General features: G+C 40.4%; 1 protein-coding gene across 5 annotated transcripts; it reads right to left on the bottom strand.

The window, feature by feature from the left end:
• On the bottom strand, positions 1–11,784 carry LOC120562552 (myelin-associated glycoprotein-like). Of its 5 annotated transcripts, XM_039806289.1 has the most exons (11): positions 11,680–11,784; positions 10,334–10,409; positions 9,294–9,662; positions 8,432–8,728; positions 7,812–8,069; positions 6,419–6,679; positions 5,724–6,032; positions 4,258–4,357; positions 3,541–3,637; positions 3,221–3,274; positions 1–2,917 (listed from the first exon to the last, which is right to left on the bottom strand). In XM_039806289.1, exons 2-11 carry the CDS (start codon positions 10,377–10,379, stop codon positions 2,759–2,761), a joined length of 1,950 nt encoding a protein of 649 aa, XP_039662223.1. In that variant the 5' UTR covers positions 10,380–10,409; positions 11,680–11,784; the 3' UTR covers positions 1–2,758. The 5 variants fall into 5 exon arrangements, with proteins under 5 accessions (XP_039662223.1, XP_039662224.1, XP_039662227.1 ...); XM_039806290.1 differs by lacking the exon at positions 3,221–3,274; XM_039806294.1 differs by lacking the exon at positions 3,541–3,637 and having other exon boundaries at positions 2,776–2,917.
• Positions 11,785–14,554: the final 2,770 nt, after the last annotated feature.

Here is a 14,554-nt window from a genome sequence, read left to right on the forward strand (position 1 = left end):
TGCTTTTGGCAGAGAGAGATTTATTATTTTTTATTTATTAGGTTCATTTGAACAGCTTAAACTGAAGTACTCCTCATAGTGCAATTTTGTTTTCATATTGCCATCGCTGCCCATGAACAGTCTACCCATATATGGAGTTGCCACAGTTAGAGGCCTTTGCTGTGTTTTGTACAGCTGATTGTAAAACCAATTAGAAACAGCTCTCAGACACACTACTGCCTTGATGAACTTAATCCATCATTTTAAATGAGACTGCCACAGTGCAGTGTTGTTTTATAACATGCGTTTATAAAGCCTTAGTCAGAGCATGTGTATCAAAAGTAATTTAAGTCTTCAAGAAGAGATCATTGCACATCTCTAGCTAGATTTTAGTTTCCACTTGAGCACTCTGTCAAAAATCAATACATACAGAGTAACAATGTCTGTTTAGGAGGAGAAAATCAGTGGACAAGTTGCTTAATTTATGTTTAAAGTCAAACTGCAGCCGCTACCTTCAGTATTTTAGAAATCGTTTCTTGCAGAGAAAACTGACTAGGTAATTGTTTTGCATGATTCATTTAGACGCCAAGTGTTCACTGTATTATGACTTACATTGTTAAAACAATCCAACATACAATACACAGTAATTATCTATTTGCATTTTCCCTACATTGAATGAAAGTGAGTAGACCCATTTAAAATATCAATCAAACGATTAAATGTTGTCTTATTTAAAATGGCAGACCATGTTAGTAAGTTAAGGCTGCAGTGTGTCGATGAGTTGTGAGAGAAATCGAGATGTGGGACGTGCAAGATGTGATTCAAAGCGGAAGAAGCACAGTGATGGCTTCATTGGTGGGTTGACACTATTCTCATAAATGAAAGGGGTACTCCACTGACTTACTGGCATAAAGGTCAGGTATTTGTCATGGGCAGTACAGCTCAGAATGTGAAAACACTTGCATAATGTCCTCCTATAATGCCACTCTGCTTTGTAAAGTCTGAGAAAATACAGAGTTACAAAAAAGGCGCATGGGGTTTTGAAAGACATGGGCCAATACCAGGCATGGAGGACCTAACAAAAAGATGCTATTGGTTGCTTTGTGGGTAATGTGGATGGGTTGGGAGGAGTCTGGATATCTGAGCCCCTGTAGCTTTGCTTTTGCTGTAGTTCCCTTTCAAGGGTTAATAGAAAAGTACACAGCTGGTATTGTACTTTAAATCAGCCTCAATTACAGTCAATAAGAAGGTCACAGCCTGCATATAAACACAGCCTCAGATTTGACTTTGACTATAGTGCACACTAGTTTGATGTTGGTACTATTCACCAAGCTCATATTAAGACAATGTTCAGTCAAATGTATTTGAATGATGTGTGACATAAATGTGTGAGATAAAATGTTTGTACTTCTCACACTGGCTTGTATCCATAATTGAAGTGCCTGTTGGCAAAAAGTCATGTTGGGTATTTACTGTACATACTGACATCCATTCCCTATCAATATACGTCTTATTAATATATATATATTATTGACACCATCATTATCAAGTTAGACGATTAGTGTGCTTTGATATTACATCACAGGTTCATCAAATGTCTTTGAATAGCACAACCAGCTGGCTAGTCAGCATCACTTTTTGTCATTCAAACATCTGATGCAACCATGTGAGAAAAAAGCATCAACTTCTCAAGTGAAGTGATGCTCGGACTTCCCAAAGACCCCAGTGATCAATGATCTTTCAGCACAATTCGAACACACACACGCATACAAACACGCACATTGTCTAAATGAGAGAACACTTCTGCCACTCACGCTCAAATATGTTGTGCTTTAGGTCTGTACTTTCCAGATCAATCAGAGAGCTAGAACCCATGCTTTAAGGAGAAGAAGTAGAAGATGAGACAGACATTTTGGCCACACTGAAGTAAATTCACCCCAAATCTCAACACATTCTACAGTTAACTGGAAAATACTGGAAAGAAGTTGTGGCATTTTTCAGAACTGGACAGTGTACCACTTGAATTTACAAAACCTCTTCAATTATTATCAAAAGTGACGGTGACATTTCTTCATTTTTTTGAGAGGCTACCGAGTCACAGCACACATTAAATACAAGTAAATGTAAATAAGATGCTAAGATGCGTTTCCATCTCTAGCCTCAGTCACTCATCTTTTCGGGATGTAATTAACCAGAGGAAGGAGAGAAGAGAGGTTTGCTCTCTGCTGATAGACACACATAAATATAAGGGAACAAAAAGCGCAGTCACTCCTTGCCCTGATGCTTCGACTGGCAGCAGACACAGTGACAGTTACAAGACACAGATGTAGAGCAAATAGTGATGACGGATGCGAGCACTCAGATGTCTGTCTTTTGACAATAACATTGACAATCACAATGGAGAACATGGAGAAAGCAACAAAAAAACGTGGTTGCTAGTTAACACTGCATGTTTTAGAGCCCATGTACTACAACTGAGGCTAACACACTTCCTTTTACATTGTCCAGTTGGTCATGCTCCGACCCAAAAAAGTACCAGTTTTCCCAAATGATGGCATGTGAAGGGCGTTCCATTGGGAAAGGGGCAGCTTGAGGCTGGGAGGGAGTAGTGGCATCAACATTATATGTGACAAATCTGAAGAAATGAGAAAAAAAAGAGTCATATGCAGGATGGAATCCAGTAGAGGAAGGAGGGTTATTACACAGTTTATGAGACAGGACATGTGTTGGGGCTGCCACTGCGTCTCGCATAGCCGAGGGATCAGGGAAGGATCGCGATTCATTTGGCTTTGATTTCCGTGTAGTTGCTGCCATCATCCCCCCTCCCCGAAGCCCCCTCCCTGGACCTGGCCCCGATAAACTCCAGAGCAGCGTAATTCAGCTCTTTCCTCTCCAGTCCTGCCATAGAGCCCACAGGTTGATAATCCCCGTCTTCTCCCTGCAGACAGAAGGACCGATCAGCGGCACAAATGACTGGCAAGGTGCTGGTGGCACCTCAGATGACAGAAGAGTGCGACAGACAACATAAAGAAAAGGTGTTAGTGGTTACTGGTCGACAACTGACAGGGAGACTGAGATGTTTCCTGTTAGTTTGGCAATTTGTGTTAGCAATGAGGCAGCCATGCAGAAGGCAGTTTCGGAAACAAACGGCAGTGTACAGAACACAGAAGCTGATATGCGAGGAGATGCATCTGTCACTGAGGCTTGTGGTTTGTAATGGGGATTGGTTTAGGAACCTTACCGTAGTCTCCTCTAGAATGGAGTTAAACTTTGAGCCCAACAGCTCTGTCTTAAGCTGTGCGAGAGTTAGGGGAGAGAAAAACAGACAGAAAAACGCAGAGAAGCGATGAAAGCAAGAGAAAACAGTGTCTGGAAAGGTCATGGTTGGAGCCACTGGAGTGCTAGTGGGAGAGACTCCTATTCCCTCATTTTCAGAGGTCAAAATGGGGTCTCATAATTTACAACTTGTTGCATTACACAAAACTGTAACCCCAAACAATCTGAGAATGGTCATCCAACCCATTCATCATAATCATAATCATTGACATCAGCATGTCTCACCACTTTCTTCCTCAGATTTTGTTTGTCCTTCTTGACTGCGCTGTAGTACAAAGCTGGGTTCTCCAGGACCACGTCCTGCCTAGGGTTGCCATTCTCTCTGGGGGACGGAGTCACATAATCAGACTCGGTCTCGACTGCCACTAACGCAGGGCGACACGCCAAGCCTGGGCATCCATTTTAAAACAACAAGCTCTGTAAGGTTAAGCTGGAGGCCAACTGTGGGTGTGAGGTGATGTGGTTATTTTATGGGTTTAGTCGCTGAGCTCACACCCACTTCAGGGGTGATTTGTCAGAGAAAGCGTGCAAATTGGTGGGGTCCAAATATGCCTTGAGGCTAAAATAAAGCACCTTTGTTAAGAGGACTACCTGGGTTTTTATTTAGCATAGCTAGCAAGGATACAGAAGCAGTGTCAGAGCAGGGACTCGAAATATAAGGTTAGTCCAGCTTGCTGACCCACTCCCCAAGGCAGCCAATGTGGATCTCCAGGGATTTCAACGGGGGACTTGTCGTGGCAAAGAAACTGCTTAATTGCTCTGGATAAATGATTATCACGTCCACATCAATCCCACATCCACTCATATACAATGTGCATCAATGTGTTTTAGAATGGATGACTAGGCTCAAGTGTTTCCTTGGATTTTAGAAAATGCTGAGTGAGGAAAACGACTACTTCTGCCTCGCATCGGCCTCTCCATTAGTTTGTCATTTATACTCACTTCTTGTTGTTGTGGCCAACGTATCTCACTGCTGCAATGATGAAGGCTATGACCGCCACTCCTCCAATGGTGCCAACTATTACTGCCATCATGTACTTTTCTGAAAACAAAGGTGATCAAAATTGAAAAAAAACGAGGGTATACGAGTCAATTATTGATCAACATAATGAAGTACACATAGAAAAACTGTGCAACTAGCCGACAAGAAGGCACACTATAAGGAAAAGAAGAGCATAGGGAAGAGGAAGACGCCATTTTAAAACTCCAATATGTAGCCTACCAAACATTAAGGGATTGACTTAATCACAACAGGATTGCATCTATTTAGGGAGAGATGTTCCAATGAGAACACAATAGGTAGGAAAAGAAGAAAATAATTCTAATTCTAATGTTAGTTTCTAAAAACACAAACATCCATTTGCAATGTCCATCATGTACTTTTATGACGATAATTTCATTTAACGGATAATTAAAGGATAAGGCTGAAATAATCCATATTTTCTGATCCCATGAATCATGAAGAGATCAAAAACAAATGTGTTATGCAGGTTTCAGTCCAATCCCGCAGGACCAACCGTTTGCATGAGGTTATGTGTAAAAGTGAAAAGTAGCACATTCCTATGATGTTTTTGACCATGTTGCCTTTTTTACTTGAGTTACTTTTAGTCTCAATTTAGTTACTTTGGTAGCAAAACCAGGCGAAAAATCAGCGTTGTGCTCACTGCTATAGCTTGCCGAGAGAGACACTCTCTCCACTGGAAACAGTGACCTTTTTCTGTAAAATGTCAACTGGTGCGTTTGGTGTGAAAGCCCTTTTCATCTGTCTCTAAATACTCCTACGCCCAAGTACGTCCATCCCTACTTAAGAGACATTTTTAAAAACAAACTTCAAATGTGTTTCATTTCTTAATACAGAAATAGAAAAGGCTATACTAAAGGATTAATACAGTATTCCCCTTAAACAGCTGGGCACTGGAGTTTTTCATAAACTTTACTCAAACAGAAGGAAATAGTGCATTTGTTGGGGACTATTTTCTGCTGTGGATCAATACACAATTAATTAACTTATGGCAGCAGGACAGTGTATATGGTATCGGCTCAAAACAAACTACCGTGCCCATAATTATATTCATGGTAATAAAGGAAACATGTCACCCAGTGCAACATAGGCTCTTTGATGTTTTTTTACATAGTTTCTGGACAACAATGGAGCTCTATGGCACAGAGGAATACTTTTTAATAGGATCAATTTACAGTTGGTTTTGGTCTTTTCATGGGCTCTGTTGACATAAAGAAAAACATAGAATATCACCAGACTTACTGCATAACACAAAGGAATGCTAATAGATAGATGGTGAGGAGGAGGCAGAGGCAGAAGGAGGACATTCTGATATGGTATTATCAAACATTACAACAAAAATCACAAGTAAGTAATCTGTTTTGGTGTACAGTTAGTCTCCACTCACTCTCCTGCTGTAGCTCCAGGTGTATGCTCTCTCTCCCGTACATGTTGTAGATGCTGCAGTGGACGTTGACAGCAGGGCCGCCGTTGTCGACCCTCTCGCCTTTCTCCCGCAGCTTGATCATACCCGTGGAAGTGTGTCCGTCTGTGTGCGTGTAGAAGTTGTACCGGCCGTCTGTTTCGTTGATGGTGATGTTCAGGTCGGGCAGGTAGAACTCAATGGTGGGTTCTGGGTTTCCGGTGGCGATGCAGACACACTGGACACCCTCCCTCACCACTGTGCACTTTGACTCATCCAGAAGGACCGGGGCATCTATTAAGGAGACAACAGAGTAAAAGAGCTACAATAACAGCATTGAATATGAATATGAAACATTGTTATCTCGCAGTTATGCTTCATAAAACATGCTTAAACAACCACTTTGTATATATTTGCAATAAACTGCTTTCTGATTCTGATATTTTGGTCTGGGCAAGATCATTTTTTTTATTATTATTCTTATTTTCTTAATGGAAGTAGGAAATTGTAAATCAAAAAAGCAGAGTATTTTACTTCAAAAAAGTTGAAACAAGATCTTTAGAAATGCTCATTACAGATGATCCAAGTATTGCCATGATCCTTTTGATCTGCAGATCATTATCATTCTATGTCCTAGCTACTTTTTACACTACTGTCATGCAGGACAGTGAAGCACTCACACTCAACAGTGATGTTGAAGGAGCTACTGGCTCTTCCGTGCTCGTTCTCGGCCAGGCAGCGGTACTGCCCGTCTCCCTGCGGTGTGATCTCTACGATCTCCAACACTGACAGCTCGTCGGCGGTGATGGTGCCCACCAGCTCCCCGTCCTTCAGCCAGGTGAGGGTTGGGGCCGGGCTGCCCTGGGTGCTACAGTGCAGGGCCAGCGAGGATCCCTCTAGTACCGTCATAGAGTCGTTCACAAGGGGCTCGCGGGGAGGGTCTGTAAAACAATGTAGAGACATTTTAGATTTTTTTCTTATTTAGATTTTGGAAAATACTTCGTTATCACGTACACTGTAAGAAAATACAAGAGCTGGTCTACTACCTGTACATCTAAGAGTAGAACAACTTAAGCTGAACCATATGTTTAACATTGTTAATGGTCATGCCCCCAAATATTTATGCTCTAATGTAACCACGGTCCACACGCAGCATAGTCATAATACTAGGGTCAGCATCCGCTCCTGCATAGTTCCTAGAGCTAATAATGCAATTAAAAAGTCTTTCTTTTACACTCGTATCATGGCATGGAATAGTTTGCCTACTGCTACAAAACTCCTCATCACCAGGGATTTTTAAAAGACAGGTCAAGCAGCTTTTATGGAACAAGATGAATATTTATTGATAAATTGGATAGTTTTTATAGCATTTTTGTTTCTTATTTATTTTGTTTTATGTTATGTCTTTATTCCATTCCTAATACTGTATGTCTTTTTACTCTGAGTTTGTCTGCTGTCTATTGTTTCCTGTGTCTAACACCAAGGACCATGCTGGAAATAAGTATTTTACTTTAGCATGTCATCCTTTGGATTACTGTTTTATCGTCTTGATCTAGAAATAAATCAATCAATCAATATCAACTGACAAAATGTAGTTAGAATGGGAAAAAAATGTTTTTGTTTGTGAACATGTCATGGCCTTTTAAGTTGATATGGCAAACTTGTGAGTAAAAAGTTGCTTATTTACTGTACACATGCAGCAGTTACAGAGAAACATTATCATTCCTTTTGGAGTCGTGATTCTACGAATGTTTTGAAGCTTTTTCCATTGAAGAGGCTTTTGTAACTGAATCCAGGCTGAGAAAAGTTTCTGTACTTCACCCAGCTGCAAACTTTTAAGAGCCACGTAAGCCTACAGAGGATGAGTATTTGATACTCAAAAAATTTTCAGTAGACTATTTCCTAATTGTGTTGATGGGAGAATTCAAGCTAATTGTACAATCCAAACTCATTTTAAATAATCCCCTAAACTTTTAAATGCAATGTAACTTGCTGAGTCCTGATTCCCTACTACATACAAATTGAATGTACATGTAGGAATCGGGACACGCAGCAACTATCTCAGAGACTTACACTTGACAGCCAGGTACAGTGAAGTGTTCATGGTGCCGTAGCCATTGTCCCCAACGCAGGTGTAGATTCCCTCCTGCGCAGGCGTCACATCGTCCAGGGAGAGGGAGACGTTGGATGCCGTGTCCCACAGCAGCTCCTGGTCTCCGAACATCCAGGAAATCCTGGGAGGAGGATTACTGTCCACCTCGCAGTGCAGCATCACAGAGCTGCCCTCCATCACCTCAGAGGACACGTTCACCCAAACAGAGCGTGGAGCATCTGGGACGGAAGGTAAGACAAAGAATTTATTGTCCCAGGACATTGTGTCTGAACAACACTCATTTTAAATAATGACTGCCTCTTAAAAGGAAAATGGCTGGCAACATATAACTCAATGTAGGACAGCGATGTATGCATGCATGACAAAAACACTAAAGAGGATATGTTTGAGTTTTTGGAAACGTATTAACCTTTGCCTGGAAGACACTCAAGAATGAAATCAGCTTGATAGGAAACATAATTGCTGTTGGGACTCTAGTATGGCATGTCAGACACAACAGTCCCCTTAAGACTATAGACAGAGGTGGAAAAGCATCGTTATTACTCAATGGCCCTATAGTGCGAGGTGCCTTTTAACTTACATTTGACGTCCAGAGAGATGAGCCTCTCATAGACCAGTGTGGTGTTGGGGTAGTAGACCCTGCAGCCCAGGAGCTGCCCGTTGTGCATGGGTCTGGGCGTGAAGGTGAGGGTGCTGGAGAGTACCGCTGTGTTGCTCTCCTCCAGGTAGTCAGCGCTGAACTCTGGGTCAGGCAGGTAGTCTGTGTACATCCACTGGATCTCTGGAGTCATGTCGGGGCAGTTGTCTGGAGCATAGCATGTCAGCTCCAAACTCTCATCGCTGACAATCTCCTCTGGGACATCGATGTTGGGTTGATCTGGCGGACAGGAATACAAAGACTTTACTGGATCTCTTAATAATAATAATAATAAGAGGAACTTTATTTGTAAAGCAGTATTTTATCTCCATGCAGACAGCATAGGCCCTGTTTTCACCTGGTTTTAACATCTGTTCTGAGTGACCTGATCACAGATGGACAGCTCTACAGGTGAGAACACACCCAGGATAGGAGGCATTTTAGTATGGATTAAGATCTGATCACTTAGACTATATTCGGAGGTCGTCTGGGACGCATAAGTCCAAATTCTTTTAAAAGTGTGTGCGGGAATGTGTCCTGTGTTAAGTTAAAACTAGAGCAAATATACTGTACCAATCATTAAAATATAACAGTACTGTACAAAATCTAAAACAATAACACAAAATAAGTAGAATAAAAGAATGGAAATGACAAAGAAAGATTAAATGGAAAGGTCTTTTGAAAGAATTGTTTCAGCCTTTGTGTTGAAGTGATTAAAAGGCAAAACTCTTTACTATTACGGATTTTATATTTCTGGTTTATTGGTTACAGTTGAATGTATATTCCACTCTGATCAGTGACTTACCCAGAACTTTGAGCTCAGAGAAGTCTGGGTACGTATACATGTTGGCTCCACCAAGGTCAGCACGAAAGTAGTATCTCCCTGAGTGCTCTGTGCCAATGTTGTTGATGAGCAGAGTGCAGTTCCTCTGGTGCAGGTCACCCAGGAGCTTGGTGCGGCCCTTGTAGCTCTCGTGTACGACGTCTGTACGTGATTTGAAGACAACGGGAGGGAAGAGTTGAGGGTACGGCTGGCCGAAGTACCAGATACCGTGAGTGCCACGGTACGGCCTTATACCAGACGGATACATGAAGGTGCACGGAATGACCACACAGGAGTTGGTCATGGCCGAGATGTCCCGAGGTACCCAAACGTTCCACTGGCAGCTGGCATCTGAGAGAAGATCAGAGACAGACAGTGGTGGAATGTAAGTTATTTTACTCAAGTGCTATATGCAAGTACAAATTTGAGGTACTTGTTCTTTACTTTTCATTTCATGCCACATTCTACTTCTACTCCACTACATTTCAGAGAGAAACATTGTACTTTTTACTCCACTATATTAATCTGACATCTTACTAGTTACTTTACAAATTAAGATTTTTGCACAGAAAACACATGTAGTTTATAAAATACAATGTTTTATTATAGATTATTTAAAATACCCAACAATATATAGGCCTACAAGTACAGCTGAAATGATTAGCCGACTAAACACTTGACAGAACTGTTGGTGTTGAACTGGTGTCGTTTCCAGTTTCTAAAATAATCTAAAAATAAGATTTTTCTGCAGAGTACTTTTACTTTTATTATTGTTAAGTACATTTTCGTGATGATACTTACATTCTTCTACTTAAGTAACATTTTCAATACAGGACTTTTACTTGTAACAGAGTATTTTTACAGTGTGGTATTAGTACTTTTACTGAAGTAAATGATCTGAATAGTTCTTCCACCGCTGGAGACAGAGTGTAAAATCACTGCATGCATAGTGGTTATAGTGTGAGGCACAATGGAAGAATATGTCTACCATCAAACAACAAATAGGAAAAGGAATGTATTACCATTAATGATCAACAGCAGTGGTAAGAGCAGCTCCAAACACCACATGGTCTCTGCTCAACGTTGGACCATAGACGTCTGGAACAAATAAGATCCCATCAGTCACAACACATTCATCATCGAGAGAGATGTCTTGTTTACAGCTCTGGTGCTGCTGCGTGACTCAGACGCTACATCTACCTCCAAGAATCACACAAATACTCAGTGTTTCTGAGATTTAACAGTTTGGTTTCTGGGTTTTGAGTATAGCATCAGGTACCAAAAACTCCATCAAAAAGTAGGGATGCACCGATCCGATACGAAGATCGGATATCGGCCTCGATATTGACAAAATAGCTGGATCGATGATCGGAAAAATTAACAGATCCATCCAAGTTTTTTTTTATTTTATTTTTTTGTCGCAGCATATCCTAAAGTAATTCGTCAGCAGAACGTGTGTCGCATGCTGGAAGAGTTGAGTTAACCGTTAAGCAACATGGAGCGAGCCAAAGAGTCGGCTGTGTGGAGATATTTCACGCTTGCCGCGCCAACTAGTTCGTCTGCTGTTTGCAATGTCTGCAAAGTAAATGTTTCAAGGGGTGGTGGTACCACTGCAAAGTACAATACTAGATTTTAATGCACAATTTTTAATAACAAATAAATAAGAATTCAATACATTACATCTATGTTATTTGGTCTTAGTTAGGAAAGTAATGTTTAGTTAGGAAAGTCTGGTGCCTTTCGTCTCTTCCACATGGTTGAAGGAAGGTATAAGGTGGAAGGTATACAGTTTATTATTAATTCAACAATGGTATCGGATCGGTATCGGGTATCGACAGATACACAAAGCCCAGGCATCGGTATCGGTATCAGGACTGAAAAAGTTGGATCGGTGCATCCCTATCAAAAAGTAGTAGAATGTGTTTGATAAACAACTTTTGAAAACCACAAAGAAAAACAAAGTAGTTTTGATCTTTAGGACTATGCATTTAAAAAAAAATGTAAAAGTCCCAAAGGCTGTACAATTTGCTCAGCCCACAGAGGAAAATCTAGTCTTTTCACAGAATCACTTATCACCAAAATTAGGCGAGTTAGGCGATGTTCGCATCACAATATGTTCCTCTGCAAAATTAAACATTTTGAAACATTTGCCAACAAACAATTCCACTTTCATATTTTTTTGTACTCATCACAGATGGCCCTGTATCAGTTTTCGTCTAAACACAAAAGCTTATTTCATGCCCCAGATGAAACAAAATTGATAAAACACAGCAGCCAAGAGTCAAAGACATACATTATTTATCTACAATAGCACCATGAAGTAACTTTTTGTCAGCAAACTGTGCTTTGACTTGAACTGTGGTCCTACCTTGAAATGCTGATGGTTAGAAACAGACTCTGCAGGACAGCGTGTCAGCAGCTCCACTAGAGGGTGCTCACTCACACCCAGACAGCTTGACAGCCTTCTTCTCTGTAACAGAAACAAAAAAAATGAGTGACATCAGCATCATCAGGGCATGACATCACTCACAACCCACTTGCTCTCACAGAGCCGTAGTAAGTGACACAATTAAATACACAAACTCAGCGTCAGCCAGCACCTGCTTGCCCCCCCCACCCCCTCAGTGGAGTCACTCATTACGGCCGCCATACGTAAGCCCATCCAATGAATGACATTCACTGTTGACCGAGCTCTTACACAACACCAAACCCCAGTCACCACACACACACATCATGTCATTAGCAGATTACTGATACTATCTGCGCTAAAGTTAAAATACATCAGGAGGTAAGGGGAGACCAAGAACGGAATTCAGTGATTATAGAACAAATGCCACTGCATTTATTAAAGAAATGGCACCAGTAAAGGCACCTACAAAATTTACTATCACAGCCGCATGAAATGCTTTTCTTTTTTTTATTTTAAATCGCAGTGCAGATGGTTTTGCTCACTTGATATCTTTATGTTTTTGTGTCTGTTGTTGTTGTTTTGTTGGTTTTCTCTTCTCTTGTGTCTCTGTTCATAGTCTGGAATATCAACTCAGTTCTGGATCCACATAGAGGCATGTATAGACATTGTATGTTGTGGTTACTTTTTATATACATCTATATACTGTATGTACACATATTTTCACCTAGCTTACTTGTATGCACATAATAGTCCTAGGTTTATGTTTTACCATTATTTGTTCAGCTCTGTTGTCTTTGTTTTTAGCTCTATTTCTATTGCTGTCTTAATTGATCTTGGACATGTGTGTAGGTACATTGGGAGCAACTTAAAACCAGAGTCATATTCCTCGTATGTGGATACAGACCAGTAAAGCTGAATCTGTTCTGTTGTCAATCAAGCTATTATATATCAACCTCACTTTCAACTGCCATTTATCAATAATCATATCACTAACTGATTCAACACTACTTTACTGTATGTAAAAAGGTTGTCATTTTATGTTGAGGCACTATGATATCTCTGTCTGTGTCACAGGCACATGTAATAGGTGTGAGGGTGAGTGAAGCGTAATATGAGAGATGGAAGTTCTTGACCTCTTGGGTCTTAAAATCAAACTCCCAAAACCTAACCTGTACATGTAAACTAAGAAAATCATGTCCCTTAAATTGAACGAAAGTACACCTCATTACAATAACTTTAAAGAACCTCCATAGTTAGTTTCAACAGGTAGTACAATTAATCAACTCTTACTTTACAAATGCACATATAAATATAGCATGCTGGCTCTATGCAGTGTTTAGTAGCTATACATGGTCATCAGACAGAGAAAACGCATAGCACTGCTTACTGAATCATAATAAAATGGAAAACAATTTTAACACCATCGTTGAATACCCAAAGGTATAAAAGGTAGCACACAGACAGATATTTAGGCCAAAGTGGACTAATCCGTTTTTAGCCTATGGCCTTCATCAGAGCATGCTCTTTGTGTCCATGTCCACCTTTGTCCTGAAGATCTGTGTGTGTGCTACCTTTTTACCTTTGAGTATTCACCGAATTGAACTTTGGTTTAGCATCACAGACAGGGAAGGCGCATCCTCTCAAAGACCAATTTTTTTTAAATTGTTCTTTTAAGGAAATTCCAGCCAATGATGATAATAATAATAACGACACAGGAATAATCTGTACCTCTGCAGTTAAATCAAACTGATGTGCTCCTGCTGACTAATAATTAATGATAATAACACTAAATACTTCATCTCACTCTATCCAATAATGTTTCCTTATTCCTTTTAATTACTAACTTAGCACTGACTGTTCACAATGTAATATTTAAGGTTGTTAATTTATACAATTTAATTAATTAACACAATGATTTTTGCTGTAATGTGTACCAAACATCTGCAGTCTGAGGCAGGTAACAATGATCCATATCAGACATTATTTATACTCAGTGCAATGTTGCTTTACCTATTATTTATGAGTGTTTAGTTTATAGTTACATTTTCAACATGCTAACTGCCGTTAACTTTGTTTTAAAGACATTTGTAACTGTTTAAATGCTATGTAAATAAAATATGTACTATTATCAAGACCACTGTTACTTGTGCAGTATGATTAATACATGCAAAAGTAAAAGCAGAGGATTGAGCCTCATGCTGCAGCAGCCGGTGTGTGCAGATGGCAGGCTCAAGAGTGGATATGTGTATTAGAGCTTCGTGATTAACACATCCCAACATCCCACGGAGAATCCATGACCAATACTAGCCTTGTTTGTGAAGAAGAAGCAAAAAAGGCTGTTGTTTTGGAAATTGCAAGAGGCCATGGATTTGTCATGCTGCTCATTATTCATCATGCAGTCACAAATGCATAGATATTTGAACACTTACATGAAGTTTACCTGGCAAATAGCTGCCTTCTTCTTTCCAATTTGCCACTCTTCTTTCAATCCAGGAACCCATGAGCTATCGGTCTGACGTCAATTTAGCCTTTCTGGGGTTCCGGTGTAGCCAGTGGATATACGGATAACATATATCTGGACCAAGACTTCCTCTTCTGTGCATCGGTCATTGTTTACAGTCTGAGTTGATAGGTTTTGTAGATGTTTTAGGTCCAGACGGAATTTTGGGGTAATCCCTCTTTTGCTCTCCGCACATACTGTTTACCTGCATGCAACTAAAGCCCGCTCATAAGGGATTGGTCAACAATACTCGGATGATAAACAGAAACCAGAACGCTTCTGATACCAAAATATTGTCCTGTTGCCTACATATTCTGCATTCATATGCAGATA

Source organism: Perca fluviatilis, chromosome 7 (genome assembly GCF_010015445.1).
Source record: "Perca fluviatilis chromosome 7, GENO_Pfluv_1.0, whole genome shotgun sequence".
Lineage (NCBI taxonomy): Eukaryota > Metazoa > Chordata > Actinopteri > Perciformes > Percidae > Perca > Perca fluviatilis.

Bases quoted from the DNA above. Each gene is read 5' to 3' on its own strand.
- LOC120562552 (XM_039806288.1), bottom strand. From the start codon at position 10,379: ATGTGGTGTTTGGAGCTGCTCTTACCACTGCTGTTGATCATTAATG. The intron at 8,729-9,293 runs GTAAGTCACTGA...CCTGTCCGCCAG, and splicing joins CTCTGAGCTCAAAGTTCTGG to ATCAACCCAACATCGATGTC. The intron at 6,033-6,418 runs GTGAGTGCTTCA...TCTCCTTAATAG, and splicing joins CTTCAACATCACTGTTGAGT to ATGCCCCGGTCCTTCTGGAT.